Source organism: Muntiacus reevesi, chromosome 2 (assembly GCF_963930625.1).
Source record: "Muntiacus reevesi chromosome 2, mMunRee1.1, whole genome shotgun sequence".
NCBI lineage: Eukaryota > Metazoa > Chordata > Mammalia > Artiodactyla > Cervidae > Muntiacus > Muntiacus reevesi.
Genome location: NC_089250.1, coordinates 68,199,262 through 68,227,019, shown reverse-complemented (window position 1 = coordinate 68,227,019; position 27,758 = coordinate 68,199,262). Strand labels below are relative to the sequence as shown.

The 27,758-nt window shown below is 46.9% G+C and overlaps 1 protein-coding gene across 7 annotated transcripts in view; it reads left to right on the top strand.

The window, feature by feature from the left end:
- The window catches only part of CHD6 (chromodomain helicase DNA binding protein 6), a 192,036-nt gene that overhangs the window by 139,996 nt on the left and 24,282 nt on the right, over window positions 1–27,758 (top strand). For all 7 annotated transcript variants that reach the window (XM_065922021.1, XM_065922024.1, XM_065922022.1 and 4 more), the window contains 10 exons: window positions 1,966–2,130; window positions 3,817–3,996; window positions 5,156–5,266; window positions 6,932–7,134; window positions 7,827–8,026; window positions 8,674–8,833; window positions 12,398–12,487; window positions 14,768–14,871; window positions 18,887–19,016; window positions 20,625–20,685. In XM_065922021.1, coding sequence (XP_065778093.1) covers window positions 1,966–2,130; window positions 3,817–3,996; window positions 5,156–5,266; window positions 6,932–7,134; window positions 7,827–8,026; window positions 8,674–8,833; window positions 12,398–12,487; window positions 14,768–14,871; window positions 18,887–19,016; window positions 20,625–20,685 — 1,404 coding nt within the window. The remainder of the gene's footprint in view (window positions 1–1,965; window positions 2,131–3,816; window positions 3,997–5,155; window positions 5,267–6,931; window positions 7,135–7,826; window positions 8,027–8,673; window positions 8,834–12,397; window positions 12,488–14,767; window positions 14,872–18,886; window positions 19,017–20,624; window positions 20,686–27,758) is intronic.

Here is a 27,758-nt window from a genome sequence, read left to right as displayed (position 1 = left end):
AGGGTGGCAGGGCAATAAGTCTTACGTAGTTTTCAATAGCTATGTTTTTGGGGTATGGGATCATAATGATGCTGTTTTTCTGGTATTTTATATATTGTGGGATGAATCAAATGGGTAATAATATTGGCATGGTTGAGAACTGAACTTCTCAACGTGGTTAAAAAGAGGTACAGATGTGTGGTTAAGGAAGTTAAAATCCCATAGTCCCAAGTTGGAATTATAAGTTATCAGTATGATTTCATGATGTGTTTGGTCTTATATGTGCACACGATCATACACGCTGCACACACACAAACACTTGTACTTTTGCCCACTGAGTAGACCCAGGACCAATGTCCAAGTTAGTGGCAGTGAGCATCCAGACCACGTCTCACTGCCACTAACCAGTGAAGGAGGCTCTTGGGACTCCTTGGAAAGATAGCTGAATCTGGGTTTAGGCAAGAAATATGCAGTGGGAGTGTGGAATATGTTATCATACCAGAGAGCAAGGGAGCTGTCAGAGACTGCTCGTCTTTGACGTAACATATGAACATAAGTGAAGACATATCCGTATCTTTTTCTTTACACACAGCATACCCCAACTGTGAGTTTATGCTGATACCTCCAAATATAATACCAGAATTTTTTCTAGTCTTCCTCAGAAAGCCAGGAGCCAACAAAGAGGTTCCCACAGGCCATATTTGAACAGCATTAAGAATAATAACAGCAGTAAGTGCAGTAAAAAACCAAATAGCACACGTATTATTTAAAGGCATACTTTCATTGTATTACTTAAAAAACTAATTACAAAGATCTTCATTAGTCACCTCTGGAGGGTGTTCCTTTGGAAACTGATTAAATATGAAGAGAAAGAGCCAGACATTTAGCTTGTCTCTCCTTTCTGAACTGTACATCAGGGTCACCAAAAAATCAGAGAGGGGAATTGTAACCCCTAATGATATCATGAGTCTAGGCAGTGATCATCAGCTTCGAAAGAAAGACAAACCAGACATCATATACCTTTTGATGGAAATTTATACACCACCTGTGAAATACACTTGCCAAGAGTAACATCTTAACCTCATTAAGTCTCAAGGTATAACTCCAGTTTGGAGGAAGTAAAGGGAACAGAGGAATCTATTCAATAATGCAATCAAAGTATTGCAGGTGACAGAATACAGATTGTGAGGAACTACAGGGGAGATGTTTGGTCTCTTCAGCAAAGAAATTGCATTTTAAAAAAGGAGAAAATACAGGCAGGGAGTATCTGTAGATTAAAAGAGACTTGAAATATGAAATATATTCAACCAATTACAATACATGGGCTTCATTTGAATCTTGATCCAAACAAGTGAACTTAAAAATATATATATGAGATAAGCAGGGAAATAGGAACACTGGCTAGATAGTACTCAATACTGATTTTCTGAAGTATAGCCATGGTAATATATCTTACAAGAGTCCTTGTATTTAGAAATATGTATTGGAATATGTGAAGATGAAATGATATCCATAATAATCTTACAGGATCAAGGCATAGCAGAGATGTGAAATAAGAATGACCACAAGAGGTCCTTATACTTTTCTCTGCTTTTGTCTATGTGTGAAAATTTCTGTGGTAAAATGAAAAAGTCTTAACAAGTGGGGCTGCTGGCTCTGAATGGGACATTTCCCCAGGGAGCAGGGCAGCCTCCTGGGACCGAGTGCCTGCACGCAGACTGCAGGCTGGGGAGGGAGGAAGCCAGGTCCCTCTCGGCACTGTATTCCAGCACACACGGGGGTCACCCCATAAATAACGAGGTGAAAGGAGCGCTCTGGAAGGGATGGCCGGCACTGGGGTGAGTTCTGCTCCAGAATCAGTCCCATGACCCCCACCTCTGAGAGCCAGCCACTCACACCCTGTGGAACGTAAGCATCATTTCCCCATCCCTCGGGTCCTCACCATCCGTCTGGTGACTGACGCGTGTGTCCCTCCTTCCTCCCCAGGCTCAGGCCCGGTGTCACCGGATAGGCCAGAGTAAAGCCGTGAAGGTGTATCGCCTCATCACGCGGAACTCCTACGAGCGGGAAATGTTCGACAAGGCCAGCCTGAAGCTGGGCCTGGACAAGGCCGTCCTTCAGGACATCAACCGGAAAGGCAGCACGAATGGCGTGAGTATGCCGGGACTGCTCTTAGGCCTAGAGGGGGGTTGTCATGCAGCCGAGACCCCCGCACCCCCACCTGCCAGAAACCTTCGCTCCTACAGCTGTTTTAAGGTTCTCTTTCACTAAATTGAGTCAGGCCACACATCTTTGGGGGCTTTTCGGGTGGCATGGTAGTAAAGAATCCGCCTGCCAATGCAGAACATGCAAGAAACACGGGTTCAATCCCCGGGTTGGGAAGATCACCTGGAGAAGGAAATGGCAGCCCACTCCAGTATTCTTGCCTGGAGAGTTCCATGGAGAGAGGAGCCTGGTGGGCTACCTGACGGGGTCACAAAGAGTCGGACACGACTGAGCACAAGCACACACGCACAGACATCTCTGATGGTTAGTCCCTGGAAGAGAGGGTTACTGAGGGTGAGTCTTCATCTTATAGATGGATAAGGGAATCCATCGGAGCAGTTAGGTGGTAGGATTGCCCAACATTTGGTAACATTTTAGTAAATAAACTTTTTTTTTTTTTTAATTTATATTTGTATTTTTAATTGGAGGATGACTGCTTTACAATGCTGTGTTGGTTTCTGCTTTGTGTGTAACAACGTGAATCAACTATATGTATACATATATGCCCTCCCCATTGAGCATTTAACATTTAACATCCCCATTTAACGTTGCCCTTTGGAAATGAGTCAATCTTAACCCTCTCGGCTCTATAAATTATGTACTGTCACCATGCTTTATCTGATACTGCAAACTTGGAGCTCCCTGAAGGTCTGCTATTCCATACCCAGCACCCCTAAGAGTACTTGACATATTAAAGACGTTCAATGCATCATGGTCAGTGAAGAAATGAATGAATAAATTATCAATCAGCTTGAAACATGGCAGTGAATAGAATCTTTTTTCCTGCCTCTGGAGGGGATAAAAGTTGCTGCTAAGATTCTTGAATTGCAATAAAGTCCAGGCAAACAAAGCAGAATATCTCTCCTTAATCTCTGGCCCTCCTAAGTGAGCTGTCCTTTCATCCAGATGTTCTGTATCCTCTTAGCTATGCATACGCTGTTAAGTATAATACTTCATGGTACAGCGCTGGGAGTCATGGAATTCCCTCCTGTGACTGATATAAAGAGAACCAGATTCTTAATTAGAACCAGGAAAGGGTGTTTTGAACTCCCATTTCCTGTTTTCAGCAAGCAATTGAGCAGATCACACTTGGCATTGGATCCTCTCTCTAGTTAAGAAATGACATCATTTCCAATACTATTGTTTTTATTTAATAATGAATAAATCATTATTCTCTAGCTCAGTTTGGTCCATCTGGAGGTTTTTAAAGATACAGACTCAAACTAAAATATAAAATAAACCTTAAACATATTCTCTTTGGTGGTGCCTAGTTTTAACAGTTTGTGACATTTGATAATAACCAACATCCTGAGGAATGTTAGGGCCGTTGGGTCCTGGGCTGGGTTTTATTCCAGGGCTCCCTGTAGGGGATTGTCTGCCCGCCCTCCCCATCATTCTCCTGCATATCTTTATCTGGGTTTTCATTTTCTAAAATTTGTTGTCCGTGTCTTTATTCTTCTGACATGCAAAATGAGTGGAGGAACTGGGTGCTGAGTCCTGAAGGTCAGACTTGACACTGTTTTCCTCCTGAGCATTTCCCACTTTGTGAGTAGCCTTTGGTGACCCATCCAGGTACAGCAGCTCTCAAAGATGGAGGTAGAGGACTTGCTCCGGAAAGGTGCCTATGGCGCCTTGATGGATGAAGAGGACGAAGGCTCCAAGTTCTGTGAAGAAGACATAGACCAGATCCTGCAGAGGAGGACGCATACCATCACCATCCAGTCTGAGGGGAAAGGATCCACTTTCGCCAAGGTATAGGGCCTTCTCTGCAACGTCCGCGTGGGGTGAGGGGGGCAGTGACAAGGAAAGTCTTTATTCTTTGACCCTTATCGGCCAGACTCCTACTTTTCTAAATGCAGAGTGTTGAGATTTTCTGGCTATATGCCTCTTCTGTGTGCCACTCTGAAGATGCAGGTTCTTAGAAGGGGTTTGAATGATGGGTCAGAAGCTATAAAAGAACTCACCCCTTCAAATCCTTGGCTGATCTTCAGTGGGCAGGGAGGACACTTGGGTTTGCAATTTGCACTCCTCATTATGCACAGAGATTGCTCCAAAATCTTCAGTTGGTCATCTCAGTTCCCTTGTAGGGTACTCCCAGGTCAATGTCAGAGAGTTGAAATTTCAGTGAACACTCTATTCCTCAAACTCAAGCAAGTATTCTGTTCATTTCATGAGACTTAAGAGAGTATCCAAGATTCCCAGCTTCTGGCCTAGGTGCCTCTTTCCTCTGCCCTTCAGGTCACTGGGTTTAGAATTCAACTTAACCAAACCACTTATAGATCCCTCTGGGGTTCCCTCGCCACAGGCTCTCTGAGCTTCGTAACCTGTCTGTAAATCACCGGTCTGGTGACTTACGGAGGGAGGGGTTTTCCAAGGATGTTTTGCACTTAAGAGGCATAACTCATTTCTGCAGACCTCATACTGCCCAGCCAGGGCCTGTCCCAGCTTGGACACTTGGGACCTGGTGAACTGAAAGAGAAACCATGTCCAGGGAAGTTGTAAGAATCAACCCTTTCATGGGCAGCTGGACATATGCTTGCCATTGCCTCCCACGGGCTTGTCCTCCTGCTTCTGAGTTTAAGTTACAAAAAATGATCCTGTAGGTTGAAATTGTAATTTCCTCGCCCAATGTTTGAAATAAAATTTAAAAAGAATAGCTTTACAATATTGTAGTGGTTTTTGCCATACATTGACATGAATATTGTAAAGTAATTAGCCTCCAGCTAATAAAAATAAATGAAAAAAAAAAAGAATAGCTTTGAGATTTTCACTTAACATTTTGGCAGCTCTGTTAGAGGTTTTGATTTTGAATGCAGATGGAGCATATACTTGTGTCTCTGGTGCATTGGAGATCACAGGGTGTTTATTGACTGTGTTCAAATATGGTTTATTGGTTCTTTCTTCTTTACAGGCTAGCTTTGTGGCTTCAGGGAACAGAACGGATATTTCCTTAGATGACCCAAACTTTTGGCAGAAGTGGGCTAAAATAGCTGAACTGGACACTGAAGCAAAGAGTGAGAAGGTACAGCATTGAGAATATTTTATTTCATTGAACATTTCACAGATATCTCATAGGGCCATAAACTCCTACCAGCTCAAACCATGATTCACTCCTGAGCTTTAGTTCTTTAATGAGATGCTACATGTAATCTACTTAAAACATGCTTGCCACATAGAGCTTGAGAAATGTTAACTGTATTTAAAATGACCTAATGGGTACCTGGGAAATTCTGTTAAAACTGAAATTTCCAGTTTTAGTAAAAATTCACTTAGAATTGGAACTAACCAAACAGATCAAGATCAGCCCTGTGACCCAAGTCAATATCCTGTCCTTGGCATGTGACTGTTTTCCTCTATTTTAGCACTTCCTATGCAAGGAATTTTACCTCTGACAAACATTAGTGGAAAAAAGCATGAGGTGGAAAAGTGTATTAGATTCCTCTCCATTCTTTCCGTATCTTGAGTGTTTCTATTTCTGAACATGAGGAAGAGAATGGCCTTGGAATAAAACCAAGGTTTGAATACTGGCTCTGCCATCGACTGGCTGTGTGTCTTTGGGCAAGGTACTTGACCTCACTGAGAAAGTGAATAAAAGAGAGACATGTGAACAAAGGAGGTGGTGGCACCCAGTTTGCAGAGTTGGAGGTAACACAGTGAAGGCAGCTGCTTCCAGCCCATTGTGAGGCTCCCAGAAGTGTTAGCTGCCCTCCCTCCATTTCTGACCCCATCACCTCCCTTAGAATTTAGCAGATCACTGTCTGCCTGTCTCCTCGGTTGAGTGTTGAACTCTCTGGGGCTCACAGACCCAGCAGACAGTCCCTGCTTTACACCCTGCTGATTCAGTAACCAGCATCCAACCTTGCCAGTTCTTTTGTAGGATCACCAGAGGTTACTTAGTCTGACCTCTTCTAACAGGAGGATTCTGCCGTCCCCTAGTAACCTCTTTCTAGTGTTGTCCAGTGTCACAGTCAGGAAGTGACTCAGTGTGCAGGACAGTGGGCAAGAGGGGGAAGAAAAGGCCTTGCCCTCAGACAGTCAGAAGCAGTTGGAGCATCCAGGCGGGAGGTAAGATGCAGGGACGACATTCAGGCCACATAGAAGAGTGTGCAGGGGCTTATGCGAGCTTCGGGAAGAGGTCTAGGAGGAAGGGGTGAGAGGCATGAAATGATGGAGACCAGAGAAGTGGTCATGATTGTGGCTGAGGGAGCCACCGAATGGGTGCGTTTCTCTCTCCCATGAAAGACAGAATGTTAGTGGCGCCAGTGGAAGGCACAAAATGAGGCAGCACTAATATGTGTTCGTCTTCAGAAAGTTGCCTAGCAGATGGAATTCTCCGACTCCTGTCTCTAGAGCCGCCTCCGCGCGCTGGGCAGGACAGCCAGGGTGCCCCAGGCAGCCACTCCAGCGCTGGGGGGCCTCGCCCTTGTTAGAAAGACTGCACAACCAGCAGATGGTGGCGGCCAGCCCTGGAGGGAGGCGGGGGGGACAGGCCAGCTTCAGCAAGACCCCGAGCGTCCCCTCTGCTTGCCGTGGACCCGGCAGGTGTGCTGGAAAGGGCCCTTCCTGCTGGCGGACGAGACGGGGTGTGGTTCTTGCCCGTCTGTGTTCTGAGGGGCGGCCGCAGGGTCCGCCATGATGGCGGAGGGAGACCGGGGCCTCTCTCCCCAGCAGTCCCCTCTGCCTCCAGGAGAGCCTGGTGCTCGACCGCCCGCGCGTTCGGAAGCAGACCAAACACTACAACTCTTTCGAGGAGGACGAGCTCATGGAGTTTTCAGAGCTGGACAGTGACTCTGACGAGAGGCCCACAAGGTCCCGGCGCCTCAATGACAAGACCAGGCGCTACCTCCGGGCCGAATGCTTCCGGGTGGAGAAGAACCTGCTCATCTTCGGGTGGGTGTTGGCTTCGCCTCTTCGCCCTCGTCGTTTTCCCCTCTTCTGTTCTGTCGAGATGTGTCCAGCGGGTCTCTCCCCTCCCCTCTGGGGTCTGGGCGGAGGGAGGGTCTGTTAGAGGAAGAGAGAACTGAGCTTTCTGCCCGAGGGCCCCTCAGTCAGTGCGCTCTGCCGCCGTGTTAGGGACGTGCCGTGATTCTCGTGTGTTTGTCACAGCAGATCTCTGGGACTCATTTGCTGCCTGGTACTGATTTCCGGCCTTTCCCCCCAAGGACGTGCAGGAATCAGTGCAGCAGATGTTAGCGTTACCGCATGATGCGTGCCGGGCTCTGGCGCTGGTAGAAGCCGAGGGTTTAGCTGCTGGGAGCCCCTCATCGCTTTGCAGCACTGCAGCTGGACTCTGTCTTAATTCCAAATGTATTCCTCACTCCTCCAGATACGGTCACCCCTCCCTCCTTAGCATTCTAGGGGCCGTATGAAGCTCTCTGTGTCCAGTGTCCGGGTCCCCTCAGTGGCATTTGGTGGGCCGCAGTGTGCAGGCCTCCGAGGCTTTTCAGGAGACGAAGCCCTCAGGGAAGTTAATAGACCCCACTAGGAGTCGAGACGCACTCTTGGCTCCTGTGTGTCCCGCCGTGTCCAGGGCACGGCTGGCTCTTCCTCCCTCTAACGTCCTTCTGGGGGTCCACTCTCAGCTGGGGCCGCTGGAAGGACATCCTGACGCACGGGCGGTTCAAGTGGCATCTGAACGAGAAGGACATGGAGATGATCTGCCGGGCCCTGCTGGTATACTGCGTCAAGCACTACAAAGGGGATGAGAAGATCAAGAGCTTCATCTGGGAGCTGATCACGCCCACCAAAGACGGGCAGGCCCAGACACTCCAGAACCACTCAGGTGCGGGGCAGCGGGGTGTCCTTCCCTCCCTCTTCTGCGCTGGTCCACGTTGCTGTGCTTCGAGGACTTCTCTCTCTTCTCAGGTGTATTTCAGAATGCCACCGGTGGGAAAAGATGCTGGTTTTTGTTCATTTCCATTCTCCTTCCCACTCATCCATGTTACCTGGGATGTTTTAAGTGTGGCTGGATCCTCTTGAAGTTGCCCGCTCCTGCCCACTGCCCTCGGGGTCATAGCATCTCCTCCTGTGACCTGAGGACTCACAAAGCATGCTCTGCCCCAGTCCCACTTCTGTCTGTTTCCTGGGACTGCTCCTTCCCTGTGCTGAGCCGCAGCTCGCTCACCTTCTCATCTTCAGGTTCAGTGTTCCTTTTCCCCAGCTGGGTGGTGGGGTCCCCAAGGACACAGGTTCGGCTGCACCTTTCTTGATCCTACAGGGCACTTGGTAGATTCTTTCTAACTGACTGAATGGACCAGGGGCTCACCAAGTAGGGGGTTGGGTGCTCCCTCGCCATCCCTGACTGAGGAGCGGGGTCCTTTGTCCAGGGCCACCACGCGCAGCCCAGCTGCCCCCCTGCCGCCCTAGCCGCTTTGTTCCGACAACCACACTGAAGGCACCCTGGCTCACCTCCCTGCCTTTCTGACTCAGGCTTGTCCGCTCCGGTCCCCAGAGGGAGGAAGGGGAAGAAGACGAAGAACCAGCTGCTGCTCCCAGAGTTAAAGAACGCAGACTGGCTGGCCACCTGCAACCCCGAGGTGGTCTTACATGACGACGGCTACAAGAAGCACCTCAAACAGCACTGCAACAAGTGAGTGCCCCTCACCCCTGCTGGGAGGCCAGCGGGTGCCCCGGCCCACCATGCAGAGTCAGAAAGGCAGGCGGCTCTATGCTGGAAGCTGGGTCAGGGTTCATTCACACTGAAGCCTCTCTTTTTACCTTTTTGTTTTTTTTTCTGGAAAAAAATATTTATCTATTTAGCTGCACCAGGATCTTTGATCTTCATTGTGGACATGCGGGATATTTAGTTGCTTAGCTGTGGCATGTGGGATCTAGTTTCCCAACCAGGGATCAAAGTCAGGCCACAGGAGTCTTAGCCACTAAACCACCAGGAAAGTCCCCTCTCTGCCTCCTTTAACCATCTCTCTTCTCCGGAACCTGGCCTCTCTTACCAATGGAGTTCCTATAGAATCTTCTGACCTGACTCTCAAGATCCTCTGAGGACACTGGTGATTTCACTGCTTTCCCCTCCCTCCGTCCCCAAGGGCACGTTAGCAAGAATGGAGACTGGCCTTGGCGGCCACCACGCTCAGCTTACCATGCCGAGTTCTTCCTCTTCCCATTTGCTTTGACATCCGTGGCCGCCTGGTGTTTGATGGACAGGCATCTGAGATAGCATTCTTTGTATCCCAGGGCTAACAGCTGGGGTGGGGCAGGCAGAGATAAAGAAAACAAGTGATAGAAAATGAACCTGTCTTTGTGAAGTTTAGTTGAGAGTGACAGCACCAGCCACAAACAGTGACAGGTTTGCACGTGGATACACAGAAAGGAGGCTGGTGGGGACAAGGACTCCTTGATGGATGGGAGACCATGGAGCCTAACCTTGGACTAGGGTTAGGGCTCCTGAGGAGTCTGTTGTCAGTATTTATATTAAGCTGCCATGTTTCTTGAACAAGTCAGACATGATTGAAAAAATGGTATTTGGGGAGAAAAATAATCTGGTAACAATTTACAAGATGGAGTAGGTGCTTACCTGGAGCTGAATGGCCAACTCAGAGCTTTGTCATCATAAATGTTGATCATGATGACCTAGATTAGGATGCTGACTGTAGAACTGGGGAGAAAGTGTCAACTGTGAGAGGTGTGACTAGAGGAGAAAGCATCATGTGTGATGAGGGACATGAAAAGCTGGTAACTCCACGTTGTGAGCCTTGTGGGCTGGGAGAACAGTGGTGCTTGTCTCCATAACAGAATCGTTACATTCGTTAAATGATGAAGAGCAAAGCAGAGGACTACGGCTTTGCCTTATTAAGTTACAGCAGCAGCACTTGGCTGCCCCGTCCCCAGCTGCAGATGGGGATCTGGAGTGTTGGGAAGAGGCTGAGCTGGAGAGGTTGACATAGAACTTCCCCCACACCTGCACGGTCATCACAGATGCTAAGCAGAATTAATTGTAATCTCTGAGAAATCCTCAACATTTCTACCACCAGCCCCAACCATCTCCTGAGTGCAAGCCTTACTCCAGGAATCAAAGAATAAGACAGTAACGCAGTTCTCTGGGTTTAGAGAAACTGACTGCTGTGTATTCTTCTGAATCTGGTGGAGACCACTGTCCTCTTGGTTCTGGCTCAGTGAGACCTGGAGACTCAGAGCTAGTGGGGCCTTACAGCGCCCCCCACGCAGCCTGGGAGTTTTGTGGGCAGTGTCCCAACAGGGAGTCCTCCAGCCTCCACTCCAGTCTTCCTAGTGATGGGAGTTTACCTCTGTATTACCAGATGATCCTAAGTCATTGTCCTTCTGTGTATTGAATCTACAACCTGCCTCCTTGAATTGTCCACCCTTTGCTCTTGGATTCTGGTTCTCTCCTGAGCAGGCAGGATTGCTTCAGTATACCTGGCCTGTGAGCTTCTAGAATTACAGGCTCTTTCACTAGTAAGTTTACTGCCACCCCTGTATCAGATGAGCTCCCTGTGTGGCTCAGCAGTAAAGAATCCTCCTGTCAATGCAGAAAACCCACGTTCAGTTCCTGGATCAGGAAGATAGATGTCCTGGAGAAGGAAATGGCAACTCACTCCAGTACTCCTGCCAGGGAAGTCCCATGGATAGAGAAGCCTGGCGGGCTACAGTCCATGGGGTTATAAGAGTCTGACACGACTTAGTGACTAAACTACCACACCACCAATATCAGATGAGGGTCAAGACAGGCTCTTCAGTCAGGACTGCCTGGATTTGAATCCTGGCCCCATTACTTACCTGTAGGTGAATTATTTTAAAAATAAGGACAGTAGTTCCTTGTTGTTGTTGTTTGGTTGCTAAGTCATGTCTAACTCTTTGCAACCCCATAAACTGCAGCACACCAGGCCTCCCTGTCCTTCACTAACTACTGGAGTTTGTGCAGACTCATGTCCATTGAGTAGATGATGCCATCCAACCATCTCAGCCTCTGCCACCCCCTTCTCCTCCTGCCTTCAGTCTTTCCTAGCATCAGGGTCTTTTCCAGTGAGTCAGCTCTTCACATCAGGTGGCCAGAGTATTGGAGCTTCAGCTTCAACATCCTTCTAGTGAATGTTCAGGGTTGATTTCCTTCATAATAGTTCCTACCTCCTAGCATTGTTTGAGGATCAAGTGAGTTAAGACATGCTGGCACATAGTGAGTACTCAGACTACTGTTTGCTGTTGTTAGGAGCATGATAGTACTGAGAGTGCATGAAGTTGTTATCAGAAGAACTCCAAAAAGCTAAAAAACAGCTGCTTCAGATCTAAGCTCAAGAAGCAAGACAGTGATGATGTGTTCAGGGGTGGGTAAAGTGACCGGAAGGGAACACCAGTGGGGCCTTGTGGGGAGATGTTCTGTTTCCTGATCTGGATCCTGGATACACATGTGTGGTCAGTATGTGAAGATTCATCAAGCCGTGCTTGTGTGCAAAGCACACTTTCTGGAAGTAGATTTCATACTGAGAGAACTGTCATTTTTAGAAAAAGAGAAGAAAGAAAAGGCAGTACTGCGGTTTTGCTTGGCTAAAGTTAAGGGTGTTACAGGCTTCCCAGACGACACAGTGGTAAAGAACCCACCTGCCAATACAGGAGACACAGGAGACATGAGTTTGATCCCTGGGTGGGAAGATCCCCTGGAGAAGGAAATGGCAACCCACTCCAGTATTCTTACCTGGAGAATCCCATGGACACAGGAGCCTGGCGGGCTACAGTCCATGGAGTCGCAAAGAGTTGGACACGACTGAAGCGACTGAGCATGCAACAGGCACCTGTACAAGTGAAACTATTTGAAAACATCACTGTTTGACGTACCCCACTCATCACTGAACTAGGAAATAGGTTACGAGCCTCTTGGAAGGCAGCTCTGCCCTAGAGGTCTCATGGCCATGTGGTCGGGGTAAGTCATCTTAAGGCCCAGGGGAGCTGCTGTATTTCTACTCCCCTGACCCCCATGGCTCACAGGGTAACCTTAACAGATAACTGACAAGATAACCTTTTCGTGTGTGAAATGGGGATGACCACAGTAATGTCTGCCATTAATGTTCTCTTTTCCTAGTACTCACGACCTGGGAGCACCCAGAATTGCCCTGGGTCCCTGAGGGAATGGCACAAGCAGCTGATGGGTTCTGACATGTTTCTTTACCGTGTCGACCTTTCCTAGGGTCCTTCTGCGAGTCCGGATGCTCTACTACCTAAAAGCTGAAATACTGGGAGAAGCAGCCGATAAAGCATTTGAAGGAACTCCAGCCAGGTAAAATAGGTCATCCTTAATGCCCAGTGTGAAGGAATTGCTGTAAAGTACCTGTTGATGGAAATGGACAAACCCGCCTGTGTTTCATGAGGCCTGTGTTTGCTCCTTCCCAGGACCCAGTCCCTGGTAAAGCAGGCTGGTAGAGTGAGGAGGATTCAGCCAGGTCATCTGTGAGTGAAATAAAAGAAAAAGTGGTTGTTTAAAACAGCTTGTGGGCCTCTCTCATCTTCTGAGCTGACCCATGCTCTATCTGTGGAGAGTCTCCCTGAATAAACCTTTCTCTTTTAAAAAACAAACAAAAACAAAAATAATACGGCTCTTGGTAAGGTTCTTAATTGTTTCCCACCCACGCCACCACCCCCCCACCCCCCAGCCGCCCCGGTAGTGTTGTAAAATTGCTTTTAAAGCAGTCATTTCTCTGCCTTAACTGATCATTGTCAGATGGATATGAGTGACGTTGATGTTTGATGCAGCAGGTGTAGACTGAAAGCTTTACCCACTCTTGGCTTCAGTCCTCTTCCACCTTTGAGTGGTTCTCCTTTATTTACTCGTTAATAAAACTTAGTTGTGTTACTGATGCTTTGTCACCTGTTAGATGTGTCGTGCCTTAGTTTTGTAAGCTAGGGTTTCTGAAGCTGTAGAAGGCTGAGGTTTGGGGGAAGAGACTGCTGAGCCCCCGGCTGCCACTTGATCGGGCTGACAGATAGCCACAGTGTGTGAGTGGGATCCCAGACACCTCTTTCGCCATCCCTTCCCCCAGACCTGCAGTTTCCTCTGGCCCCATACAGGGCTAGTCTTCCCCCAGGACCGCGAGCGTTGGCATTTGAACTTTGTTTGCGATTCCCCAGGGCCGTGGTTCCTTCCCTCTATTTCTTCCCAATGGGCAGTGCTCATGGCCTTAGTGGTCACAGGAGCATGAAAGGAGGAGAGAGGTGAAGGGCAGTGACAGTCCTACCCTTGAGCGTTCTGTAATCAGGAGCAGCCAGCTTGTTGACTGTTACCATTGGCTACACATTGCATAGTTACCATGGGCATTTCTAGTGAGGATAGGGAGGTTGGGTGTTCCAGTAAAAAGGTCCAACTTGTGAGTCATGTAAAGGCAGCAGAATTGAACCTGATTGTTCATCTCCAGTGTTACCTGGCAGAAGTAATCTACCTGAGTTTACTTATTCCCCTGTCGCCTGCTTGCTTAGACCTGCAGATGGAGGGAAGTGGGTAGAACATGAAAAGACTTAAGTCCACTGCCCACCTTCTTCCTCCTTTTATCTGCTTTCCGCGGTGTTAGTTGTCACTGGTCCTATTCAGGTTAAACACCTTATGGTGGAGAGGTTGCCACGAGCAACGAAACACTGCTCACCCCAGAAGAGGTGCTCGGCGCGTGGCACCACACAGGCAGAGCAGTGGGCCAGGTGGGGAGAGTGGGGTCAGGGAGCCCCACCCCTGCAAGGGGCAGGCACCCCTGCGTCCCGAGAAGAACCTGATGGAAGAACCAGCTGGAGATGTTGCAGAGGAGGCGTTCCAGGCACCTGGGAGGTGGGAGGGAGGAGCCATCCAGGTGGATGTTCTCCCTCAAACCCCAAAGCCTTCCAAGAGTGAGGACGCTGTTCAGACATATAAAGCCAATTAGCTAAGGGTCCGTGTGAGCTCTCAGAAGGTGCACAGAAACTCATCATAGAGGGACCTATCCCTGCAGGTCTGCTCCCTGGGGTGAGCCACGTTCATCCCTTCAGCCAGAAGTTTGACCCAGCAGACTGTTGGCAGACCCTGGCCGGGACGTTCCTCCTGTTGTGGCATCTGTCCTCACGAACTCTACATGTCAGACTGGGATGCTTGGGCACATTTCAGCCTTTGATCATGTGTGAATTCAAACACTTGTGGGGGTGTTCTGCCTTTACCTAGCGGACATATTGATGGCTTTTGCTGTGGTTGTCAACTGAAGGTGCACATTAGAATCGCCTGATGTGTGTAGAGCCCCAGGCCCCACCCCAGACCGACTGGCAACAGGTTCTCCACAAGGTGCTTTCAGATTCTGCATCATTTGGTCTGAGTGGAGCCTGGACATCAAATACACCTGCTGAGTCACTCCCCGTGTTAACTGGATGCAGGGCCCTGGTTAGGACACCTGGGCCCCCAGCTGTCTGAATCCTCCCATTTTTGTTCCGTCAGCCTCTAAGCGTGCACCTAGGGATGTGGCTTAGCCTCGGGGCACCAGCCAGGAGCTCCTGTGTTGTGTTCTGTCCATGTGGAAGGCACTGTGAGTTCACGCCCTTCCTTCCACAGGGAGCTGGATGTGCCCCTGCCTGACATCGACTACGTGGAGATCCCGGTGGACTGGTGGGACGCCGAGGCCGACAAGTCCCTCCTGATTGGCGTGTTCAAACACGGTGTGTATGTCAGTGCATGTTTTCTCTTTGCTGAGAAATCCCATAGGCCTGTCGTGTGTCTCCCTTAGAAATTAGAGCCTCCTCTCTGTCCTCTGAGGAATTTGCCCAGATGAGTGTGTGAGTCTTGCAAATACAGTGAATGTGACTATCAGTGAGGCCCCTTGAAAGGGTGGCGTGTCTTCCTCACTAGTGTGTCTGCACATCAGGGACTGTCCCTCTCTTGTTCACTCTCACAGGCCCAGCATCCGGCCTGGTGTCTGTCACATGGCAAGCCCCAGGATTTCTGGAGTGAAGCAATAAATAAATGGGGAAAATGTTAGGTTTTACCATTTCACATGTATCCAGAATTTCAGCTTATCTACTTAATTCCTAGTACATAGCTTCTGCCCTATTTGGTATAAAAATTTAAGAATAGAAGATAGCATAGATATCTTTTTTTTTTTTAATATAGTAACCTAGAGACCAAAGGGAACTGAGAGAGGTTTTTTAAATAGCTTGGTAAAACTGACATAAATGGTGTTTTCTTCATCTCTGACTCTAAGTACCTGCCCTTGCTTTCAGCCAACTGTTTAAATGAATAAAGCAGGTCCCAGAAAATATTCACTGTAATGTACCTAATACACACCTTCCCTGCCCAGTGAACTAGCTGGCATTTTGAGCTGGTGAGCAGGGGTTAAAAGTGGGAAGAGGTAGATGTCCCTGGCCTTCACTGCCAGCTCTGTCACTTATAAATGTGTGACCTCGGGCAAGTCAGAAACTTCTCTGACCTGTTTCCTCACTTGGACACTGGAGAGAGGACAAGACAGCCCTCCTGGAGGGTTGTAGGAGGATTAACTGAGACAGGGCACGTGGGCAGCTTGAGCAGTGCTTCGAAAGTCACGGGTGCTGGGTGCTGTCCACCGCCACTGACCCCTCTGCCTCTGGAAGATGCACTTTCTTTCTCACACGCGCCCTATTGGTAGAATTCTTCAACGTTTGCAGGCCAGCCTGCAATATTTACATAACAATGATGCACATACCTATTTTAATGAGAAATTCCTTCAAAACATAGATTCTGGTGTTCGCAGGGAGGCCTGGTGTTGTGTCAGGATCATCAGCCATACTTTCCTGGTAAATTAATACTTCCCATCATTGTGTAATGACCCTCTGTATCCTACATTGTGCATTTGGCTTTAAAGACTTCGTATGTGATGAGCTTAGCAGGCGCACTGTGAAGATGGGGAAGACCTAGCCTCTGTACCCAGTGCTGGGGGACTGGTGGTAAGCCACACGTGGTGCTGACCGACTCATTTTTGGATGGGTCCAGACCCATGTAGTTGAACAGGGATGTTGGAATCAAACCTAGGCTGGGCTGGACAGAGGCCTGTGGTTGGCTCCATGGACCCATCCTCTTTGGTGTCTTGCGGAGTCCAAATCAGATTCCGCTCCTGGTGAGGTGTCATCCAGCAGACAGTCCATGGGCCTCAGCTTAGACCTGTCCTCACCTGGGTAACACACCTCATCACCCTACGTAACAGCCCTCTCTGCAGAATAATCCAACCCACATAGTGCGTCTTACCAGGTGACAGACTCTCAGATACCCAGCAGCCAGTGGACATGTGACATTTTCAGAGAGCCATGCTATCTGGTGTTTTATTTTTCAAGACTCCATCAGGAGTTCTCTCTGCCTCACCTCCTTGCCCTGGAGATACAAGTATGAGCCGTAAGGCTGCAGCCATTTTCTTTGTTAAGAAACATGCAGCTGTTCATTGTCCAAGGTTTCATGGCTCTTTTAGTCCACCCCAGACATAGTCTGCTATGACCCTGCCTAGATGAGAAGACTAAAGCCCCAGTTCCATCTCTGAGCTGACCACCGTGGAAGAATTGGCTGCGTCTTTGTTGGGGCTTCCGCTGACAGCAAGAAGGACTCTGCAGCAAATCTGTTCTGAACAATGCTCTTGACAGCTCTTGATCTCAGGAAGAAATGGCCACCGCCCCTCTGGGGCAGCCTGGACTTAAGAAATAGTCATCACACTGTGGGTTTTAGTATCCCTGTTCACATTCTTACAGAGGAACTTTGAGACTAAGTGGACAGGGGCAGGCAGCCTGTTGCTCGACTGTTTTTGTCTTTATGTTGCTATCACACACCTCCTACTACTCTTCAACAGTCAGGGTTTTCTAGGGAACTGAATCAGTCACCCTCGCCCATATCCAGCTCCGAAGCTGATTGAGAAAGAGAAGTGGAGAACCTGTCCAAACTTCATACCTAAGCACGAGAAGTCTGCAGAAGAGGAACCCACCTGGGTAGTAGGCACCTCTTTTCCTGGGGAACGGCAGGTGGAGATGGTGGCAGGCGCGTCCTCAAAATAGTAGGAAAGTCACGGACATTCCTGTCTTGGTGTGAGCTGAGGCAGAACAGGGGGAGAGGGTGAGAATGGTTCTTCCTACAGTGACTGTTGGAAGAGGATCCAGGCCTAACTGACACATCCAGGCAGTTGTTAATATTGAGTTTATACAATGTCAGGTGCTGTGTGAGGAACTGAATATATAATGCCAAAGCAGATACAGATTCTGTCCCTAGGAAGCCCTCAATCTCATGAGAGAGACTTAAAGTAATCACACTATCGCCCTGAGGAATGACTGAATAAAGAACATTAGGGACCTATTTCTCCCACCATATGCCTCAGGCAGGCAGCACCTGTCGTGAAGAAGGCAGAAGAGTCGCTTTGGATTAAAAGATGAAGTACCTGAAGCCCCTTAGAGAAAAAGTACCAGGTGCTGCCTGCATGTAAAGGCTAGACCAGCATCAGCAGTGATAGCGGAACAGAAACCAGTCTAGAAGGGAAATACCCGGCAAAGTAAAATCCAGTGTGTTTGATCAAGCCGGTTCTCATTTTCAGCACAGCATCTACCCTCACCTGAGATGGGCTCTCTGTACCTACTGCAGAGCTAGAAATGGACTTTGTTAGGAGCAGCAAGAAAAGGATGTTGATGATTGTATAGGAGTTCCCCCCAAATAGTTGATGTGACAACAGCTATGACCAAATATCCGGTCTCATTATAGGATTACATTAGTCAATAAAATAGCATTCTCAAGCATGGTGTTATCCAGTTAAAAGTGACATTGTTGAATTGTTTTGCCTGCCTTCTGGGGTCTCTCTTTCTGGATCAAAACTCCTCCATCTGTTTTTTACACTGGGGATACAGTGAGAAGTTGTTCTAAAGCCCTGGTCAGTGGGTTAGGATTCTATACTGAGTCTATGAACACAGAGGCAACGAGTCCTTTTTAATCCAGTCAACAATCCCAGTGATCCTGTTTATGTTTCATCCTTTGCATCATCCCTTTGCTCAGTTTCCTTTTCTAACACATGGGATAAATTTGGACAAAAGAAAATTATAGCCCATTCAGGGCTTCCCAGATGGTGTTAGTGGTAAAGAACCTGCCTGCTAATGCAGGTTAGACATAAGAGGCGAGGGTTTGATCTCTGGGTTGAGAAGATCTCCTGGAGGAGGGCATGGCAACCCATTCCAGTGTTCTTCCCAGAATCCTGTGGACAGCAAAGACTGGCGGACTGCAGTCCATGGGGTTGCACAGTCAGACATGACTGAAGCAACTTAACAAGCTTGCATGCAGGCAGGAGATGACAAGATAATAGGGTGTCCAGAGTTGGGGGGGGGGCGGGGAATGCAGTGAGGGGAAAAAATTGTGAAACCAGCTTGCCTAATCCTCTTACTGTCCAGAAGAAACAAGGGGGAATGGAATCTGTATTTTATGTGTCTTCAAAGACACATGGTACACCTCGGCTTTCATTTTCTCGGTCAAGGATTACACAAAGGAGTCCATTTAAGCTCAAGGATCTTCCCCCAACAGGGAGTCTTACAGGATCCGGTTATTCTTTAAGTATTTTTGGTTGGCTTGTTTTGCTTTTTTACTTAATACGGGAAACAAAATGCCTGTCTAGGGCACAAGGCAGATTTAATGAGTTCTGACGTGACCCCCGTCATGATCTTGTCGTTTCTTGCCACCCCCGATCAGGTTACGAGAGGTACAACGCCATGCGAGCCGACCCAGCACTTTGCTTCCTGGAGAAGGTGGGCATGCCGGATGAGAAGTCGCTTTCTGCAGAGCAGGGTGTCACGGACGGGGCCTCAGACGTCCCTGAAAGGTGAGAAGCTGCACAGAGCAAGCACACTGTGGCTTGTCGCACCACGAATCTCTGACCACAGGCGCCCAGCACTCTCCTAGTCTTCCTCACAGCCTGGCGTCTCCCTTTAGCCTGAACCGCCTTCCAGAATTGCTTCAGTTACATGCTACAACACCTCGGGCCTTTCTCTTGAATTCTGAACACTTTGATCCAAATACCCATTTCCATACTTCCTGGGTTCCCCAAGCTGCCCACCATCCTGCCCTGTTCCCTAACCAGCCTCGTCTGGCCAGAGGATTCTTGAGGAGTTCAGACCTCTCTTAACCTCTCATACTTGGCAGAATGTTAAGAAGAGGCACAGCAAGTTCAGGCTTCCTGACCTTGAAATGCCTGAGATGAAATACTGGCGTTTTCTAAGGATTGCACGGTCCATGAATAGCCACTGCTTGACGGCCACGGCATTCAGGTCTTGTCCATAGGTTGTGTGTAAAAAAGTATGGAGACGTCCCCTTTGTCTGAGTTTTATTTACTTTTGGCATAAGCCCAAATGTATGAATTCATAGGAGAACTAAATAAACAGCCAAAGCTGTGGTTTTCATATGTGTGTGTATGTGTGTGACTATTTGAAAGACATAGCATAGAATCTCTTGTTTTGCACTTGATGAGCTTTTGGCCTGATCTCCTCCCCCAAAGTTGTATTTTCTAGGGTCACGGGCAAGGCTGGACTCAAGGGTACACAATGCCTGCCCCCCTAACTATCTGCTAAGGCTGAGAAAAGGATGAAATGCATTTTTCCATCCACACTTAGCCCCTGACAAACACTCTAGCTAGCTATCATAACATTCTGTGCCCCCAAAGATAATAAGGATACATCCAGAGAAATGTTAACAAATGCCCAGAGGACCAGTGGTATTAATGTTGGGTTCATGGGCTTGGGAGAAACACCACCTGGGGGAGGTGCCTTAATGTGGCTGAAAGCTGGTTTCTCTGTGGGGAAGCTGTTTTTTCCTCTGGTCCAGGAGACGAAGGTAGGAGGCCCCTCCTGCCTCCAGGACCTGAGCGACGAAGAGCAGAATATTTGAGACAGGAATCCTTCAAAGTTGATTTTTCCAGGGATGATGAAAAACAAATAGGCATTGGCAGTAAGCAGTGGATTTAGAGGTGAGCTGCCAGTGGTCCGTCAGGCAGTGTCCTTCCCTGGAAGTGACCGCTGCCAAACATGAGCGATTCTGCACGGAGGCTTGCCCTGCCATGGGAGCTGGGGTCGGCCCATGAGGACTCTTGGTTTACACGCTGTCAGTGTCTAGAATCTGTTCTTTTATCAAAACCACATATTCAGCTAATTCTTGATAGGCAGTAATTAGCTTTTTTAAGATAGCGTCATTGTTGAAGAGCAGGCCTCTGAACTTTCCTGAGTAGATCATGAGGCTCTTGCTGAAGTCTCACTTGAGTGGTCATTGCTCGTAGAAGTTGTAACACTGGAGAAATCAAGATTCTGAGGCCTGTGGAGAAAGGAGTCTCTTTGGTCAGTGATCTAAGGGGGTTTTGTGCCAGCATCCTGGTTGCAGAATAGCTCCTAGGTGGTGTGTGATGTTTACTCTTTTTATTTATTTATTTTTTTTTTTTAAGAGGCAACACGGATAAAGAAGACAATACAGAAGACAAAGTAGATGGCCTCCAGAAACAAGTGGTGAGTCAAATGTGAGAAATCCCTATATATTGGGATTGGTATATTGGTCTTTGATTACAGTGCTGCAGTTGCATGGCATTTTCCCCAACATGTTTTTGTAAAAATTGTCAACTCACAAACTGCTTTGCAGTCTTACTCTAATGAAACTTTTGCTTTTGAGATAACTGTAGATTTTAGATGGAATCAGAAGATGCAATGCAGGGTGATCCCATGTACCTTCTATCCAGTTTCCCACCATGGGGATAATCTTTTCCAGCATCAGGGTCTTTTCCAGTGAGTCAGCTCTTTGCATAAGGTAGCCAAAGTATTAGAGCTTCAGCTTCAATGTCAGTCCTTCCAGTGAATTTCCCTCTCTGCATTACTTTAGCTATGCTCTATTTACTATAAATGGTAAAGTTTCTTGCTTTCATTTTCATTCAGAACAATGTATTTAAAAAATTTTTCCCCTGAGACTTTTCCTTGGGCCCATAGATGATTGATCAGATGTATATTATTTAATTTCTAAGCATTTGGAGATTTTCCTAATCTTTCTGTTTCTTTCTAGTTTGACTGAAACTACAATTATGGATTTATGTCTTTCTCCTTTCAGTCTTCTGTCAGTTTTTGTCTCATGTGTTTTGCAGTTCTGTTGTCTGGTGCATGCACATTTAGGATATGTCTTTTTGGTGGGTTGACTCTGCTGTCAATATAGAATGCCTCTCCTTGTCTGATAGTTTTCTTTTCTTCTTTTTTGGCTCTGAAGTATACTTTCTCTAATATTAAGATAGCTACTGCTGGTTTCCTTTGACTGATGTTTGCACGATTGTCAGTTTTCCCATTGTTTAACTTTTAACCTGCCTATTTGAAATGAGTTTCCTATAGACAGTGTTTAGTCAGGTTATGTATTTTAAGGCACCCTGTGTTACAGTTGATATAGCCAGCTATTTACATGTAATGTTGTTATTGATGCATTAAGGCTTAAGTCTGACATTTTTTTTTTTTCTCTGTGTTTTGATTCTCTAGTTTCTTTTTCCTTCTTTCCTCTGGTTTACTGGAAATTTTTTTCTGATCCTTTTTTGATTTATCTATTTTTAAGCTTCTTAGTGGTTATTTTAGATATTTTACTACATGTACATAATGTATCACAGTTCACTGGTATCATTTTACCAGTTCAGGTGAAGTATAGAATCCTTACTGGAGTTTATCCTTACTTCTAGTTTTTTCCCTTTATAATGGTCTTAAATATTTCTCCTACATACACTGAGAATAATGATAATGTAATTTTTGCTGCAACTATGAAATATAATTGAGAAAATTCAAAAGGATAAGGAACATCTACTGTTTTTACCCATACATTTACTTACTGTGTTCTTTCTTCTTCCTGATGTTCCAAGATTTCTTTTTTCTGTTGGAAGAAATTCCTTGAGCCATTCTTTTAGGATAGATCTGCTGGTGATGATTCTCTTAGTTTTCTTTCATCTGGGGATATCTTGATATCCTCTTCATTCCTGAAGAATATTTTCACTGGATATAGGATTCTGGGTAGACACTTTTTTTTCTTTCAGCTCTTGAAAATGTTTTGCCACCTCCTTCTGGCTTCCATGGTTTCTGATGAGAAGTCTTCTGTTACTTGAGTTGTTTTTCAATTAGTTAAGGTCTCTTTTCTGCTGCTTTTAAGGCTTTTCTCCTCATTTTTAGTTCTCAGAAGTTTAACTCTGAATTTTTTATATGTGGATTCTTTGAGTTTATCCTGTTGGTGTGTTTTCAGCTTCTCAAATCTGTGGATTTGCCAAATCCATGTCCTTTGCCAAATTTGGGGAGTTTTCGGTCATTATTTCTTGGAACCCTTCCTTCCGGAACTCTGATGACATGCATGTCAAGTCTTTTGTTACAGTTCCACTGGTCCCGGAGGCCCTGTTTTAATTGTCTTTAATCTGTTCCTCTCTGGTGGTCACACTGGGTACTTTATATTTTTCCCTCTTTGAGCTTGCTGATTCTTTCTTCTTTCTCCTCCCTTCTGCGGTTGAGCGTATCCACTGTGTTTTTGTTCAGTTTGGTTTCATCACTGTATTTTTCAAATCTAAAATTTCCCTTTGGTTCTTCTTTGGAGCTTTGTTTCTTTGCTGAGATCTCCTGGAGTGTGTTCAGAATTCCTCATTGATGACTGCTTTAAATGTTTATGTCAGGTAATACTTAAGATCTCTGTCATTTCAGCATTAGCATCTGTTGGCTGTCTTTCTTCATTCAGTTTGAGATCTTCCTGGTTCTTGGTATGATAAGTGATTTTTGACTGAAACCTGGACATTTGGGGTATTATATTATGAGACTTGGGATCTCATTTGAAACTTCTGTCGTGACTGACTGCCTCTGACACCTGCATCGCAGAGGATGGAGGCGGGGGCTGGGGGATGTGGGGTAGTGCACAGCGTGTATCACCTTTTGACTGCCTGGCTGTAGTGGAGGGTAATGTTCCTAGTCAGCCCCCAAAGATACCCGGGGGGATGGAAGTTCAGCTCTCCATGTGGTCTTTGCTGATACCATGGGTGGTCGGGGACCTCATTGCCAGCTGTCAGGGATGAAAATCCAAGCTCCCTACTTGACTTTTGACACCACCCAGCAGGGGAACCGCGCACCCTGGTGCAGCCTGGCAAAGGCAGGAGTCTAGCGTCCCCACCAGCCTTTGCTGGTGTGGCTGTGGTAAGCCTCTGTCTGCTCTTGTGTTGTTGGGCTGGAGTGTAGCACGTCGCGTCTTAACACTGTGTCCATTCCTAGCCTGCCTATTTCCTTGTCCTGGGCTGGAGAAAGCAGGGTTTTTTTGTCTGCACTCTCTTGTCATTTCCAGGTAGCCACCTTCTTTACCTCCAAATCTAAGGCATATAAGGCAAAAAAGAAAACCCAAGGAACTCACCACTGTGTCATTCCACGGGTCCCAAAGTCTCTAGTTGGTCTACCTTCTCTTCACCTTTCAGCGTTTTCTTAGGTGTGTTTTATATATAGTGTCCGGCAGCTTTAGTTGTACTTATAGTGAACAATAGGGAAATAATGCATCTTCCCAGACGTAGAAATCTGTATTGCACATTACAAATGAGCTTCTAGGACTTTGCATAAGCAGACCGAAACTTTATTAGAGCCCTAGCACTATTCAACCACATTTTCTCTGGCTTTGAGTGGAGAAAATAAATCTGTTAGGATTTTGTGGCCTCTGGTTACCAGAGGTTACTATAGCACTGTCCTCAACTGACTCTTATCCACATAATCTTTCCTCTTCTCCTGATCAGCAACCAAAAATTGTCGGTTCTCTTCTTTTGGTTCTAGTTGGAAGCATGGTATCTACTTTGGTTTCCATCAGTTCTGATTCCTATAACAGTAACAAAGACATAACTTTCCCAAAGTAAAGAAGAAAATTTATTTTTTGAAGATACATTTCCATATCTCCTCAAGATTTAAGAAGCAGTGGATTGAAGCATATCACCCTCAAGCTTCAGACTGTGGACCTGGCAGAAGGAAGCTGGCTTTGGTCTTGACTTAAAATCTGAGCTCTGCCATTCAGTTCCCTACCTTATACTGTTATTTCTTTTATCTGGAACGTGGGATGTGTTTTCCCATGGTGGTATTTAGTCACTGCGTCACGTCCTCCTCTTCTGAGACCCCATAGACTGTAGCCCACCAGACTTCTCTGTCCATGGGATTGTTCAGGCAAGAATAAGGAGTGGGTTGCCGTTTCCTCCTCCAGGAGATCTTCCTGACCGAGGGATCGAACTCATGTCTCCTGAAAGTCTCCTGCATTTTAGGCGGTAACTCAAGTATCAAAGAGATGGAAATAGTATCTTAAATTTTTCTGAATAGTACTCTCTCCAAAGAACTATTCCCACTTGTATCTATTGATCTTCACCTCAGCCGTGTGAAATAAGAGCTTCAGGTGTTAACTGCCCTCATTTGAAAGTTGAGGAGATTCACCCCCTTGGGAAAGTAAAGGACTTTACCAGATTCTCACAGATAGAAGAGTTCAGACTAGATACTGCATTAGACAGATTAGACAGTAGAATTCAGATTAGGATATTATGGCTTTTTTTTTTTTCCTGATCGAGTATTCTTTTCATAGTCAGAAGAGTTGTTGCTCAGTCTTGTCCAACTCATTGTGACTCCATGGACTGCAGCACTCCAGGTTTCCCTGTTTTTCTGTCTCCCCAAGCTTGCTCAAACTCATGTCTGTTGATTCAGTGATGCCATCCAACCATCTCATTTTCTGTCACCCCTTTCTCCTCCTGCCCTCAGTCTTTCCCAGCATCAGGGTCTTTTCCAGTGAGTCAGCTCTTCGCATCAGGTAGCCAAAGTACTGGAGCATCAGCTTCAGCAACAGTCCTTCCGTGAATATTCAGGGTTGATTTTTATTCTACCTGCAGGTATGCACCTCTTCTCCCAGCAACAGCCAGTGTGAAGAGGCAGGCCAGCTGCATGCCAGGCCCAGCTCTGAAGGCCACTCATAGTAAAATTCATGTGCCTAACTCCTGGGTCTTGTCCTCACTCTGCAGTGCTTCCTACAGCAGGTGCTCTCTGTAAAGGAGGGTGATGTTATGTGCCAAGTGACCTAGGAAAAAACTTCTGCAGGGAAACTTAATGCCTAACATGGTCAGATCCTACTGTAAGAAAACTTCAGTGAGGGGCTGAACAATGACTCTATTCTTAGGAGTTGAGAGTTTGAGAGGGTCTCTGAACTCAAATAGTGATGTTTGACTGTAGCTGGAGTACTTCCAGGCTTACCAAGCACGTTTCCCTTTCAGTTGGGTGTTACTCTTATCCCCATTCTAGACGGGGGGAAGATCAAATAGTTTTAATGAGCTGCAAGAAAAGTCATACTAGCCAAGAGCAATGTCTCTCCGCTCACGTCTTTTTCTAAATCCTGCAGTCTTTCCGTTGTAAAACCCTTGAATTTTCTGTTAATGACATTTGATGTGTGTCTACTTTCTACATGAAATGTATGAAGGTCGTAGGATGCTTGATTTTTCCACAAATGAAAACCGCTGTGGGATCTTCTTAACTGCCTTTCTGCATCGTGTTACCTCTACACAGAGAGCTCCTATGTTCTCCTCATAAACTCTTGTGTCCTTCAATCTGAAGCTCAAAAGTTACCTCTCAGATGTCTTCCTCCTGCCTGATTTGGGTCTGGCAGGGTTGGTGACTCTTTCTGATTTTCCCACTGTGTTTAGGAACACTTATCACATTGCATGTTGTTTTTGCTTAGTCGCTAAGTCGTGTCCAACTCTGCGATCCCGTGGACCATAGCCCACCAGGGTCCTCTGTCCATAGGATTTCCCAGGCAAGAATACTAGAGTGGGTTGCCATATGCGTCTCCAGGGGATCTTCCTGACCCAGTGATCGAACCGGGTCTCCTGCATTGACAGGCAGATTCTTTATTGCTGTGCTACCAGGGAAGAAGCCCTATCACACTGCATGGCTAGTATTTCTTAATATCTCTCATAACTGCCAGAACATGAGCTCTAGAGGGATAAGGACTCTATCTTTTTGCACTGTTGGAATGCCTGAACTGAGTACGGTTCCTGACAAACAAATGTGGGAAGGCCACTTGTGGCCTCTGCATTGGCCCTTGGGTTTTTTGTGAGTGCCAAGAGGAAGTTCCCTGGGCCTGCAGGTCTGGGCTGCCACCACTCCCACCCGCACCCCTACCCAGGCCAAAGTGGGGAAGCAGCGAGGCCTGGAGGAGCAGCTGCAAGCACAGGGATCCACTGTTCTCGAATCTGGAAACAGCCCTGCATCCATGCGGAGCTAAGATACTGGTAGAGAGCGACAGTGCATTTGATTCAGCCAGGTGTGTCTCCACCTACCCGAGGCCATACTTCTCAGTGGTTAGAGCTCCTTATCCCGGTTCAGGCCTTCCAGGATTGAATTCCATCTTCACCACTTATAATAACTATTTATAGTATTCGATAAGATTATCAACCTCCTATTCTGCAACTTCTCTGTGTCTAAAAAGGGTCATTTAGTTATTTTGAATGAATGAAAAACACATATGAAGTACTCAGTCTGATATCTTACCCACTTATTTACCTGGGTCTCCATAGACTTTAGTTGTTATTGCTGTTGTTTTCCACTGTGTCATGAAGCCGTCCTTAGAGGACACATTTTAGTTGAACGAAAGACATGCTGGATGGTCCCCCAGCAGTTGGGTCCATGTGTGGGTTGCTCCTCAGTCCCAGCTGCCATGTGTCAGGCATTTGCCTTGTGCCAGCATGTGGTTAAACAGTTCACATCATCAGCTTACCTGTGCCCCACAATCACCCTATAAAGTGCTGTCATCTCTATTTTGCAAATGAAATGAGCTTGACCACAGTCGCCCTATAAAGTACTATCGCCTCCATTTTGCAAACAAAGAAATAAGCTTGAGCGAGCTCCAAACAGCTTGCCCAAGATCAGAGAGCATTAGCCGGTCAGACTCCAGACACAGGCGGCTCGGGATGGAGAGACTGCAGGGTGGAACCAGTCCACTGCCTGCGCATGGACGGTCTTACGGGGACCCTGTACTTTGAAGTGATGGATTCACACTTCTTCCAAGATGAGTATTTCTTTCAGGTTGATTCACAGAGGCAGAAACCAGGAAATGTTCAGCCACAGACTTCAGAGGCAGGACTTCCCGTGTGCTTCCCGCAATCCCAGTAATAAACTGGCGATGTTGAAGATTATGGCATCTTTTTCGCTTTGGCTGCTGCTCATCCAGATCTTCTCCTTTCTGTCATTGCCAGAGAGGGGACCTACCATCAGGAGAGGGCAGGAGACAGAGAGGCACTTACTGATCCCAGAAGCTTTCCTGACTTGAGAGGGTTTGCCTGAGGCCAACAGAAAGCATTAGGGAGACTGGAAAGGAGGCCTGCGTGTCATGTGTGTCTGCCGCCTGCCGCGTGGAGCTACCTCTGTGGATTCGGGGTGTGGTGGTGCTCACACCAGCCACTTACATGGCATAAGGAACCCCCGACTAGAACCCAGCTAGAACATTTCTCAGTCTAGAAGTGTCTATAATTATAGCTTTCAGCATTCAAAGGGTCTTCATAGATACTGTGAGGATACTCAAAAATGTTCTC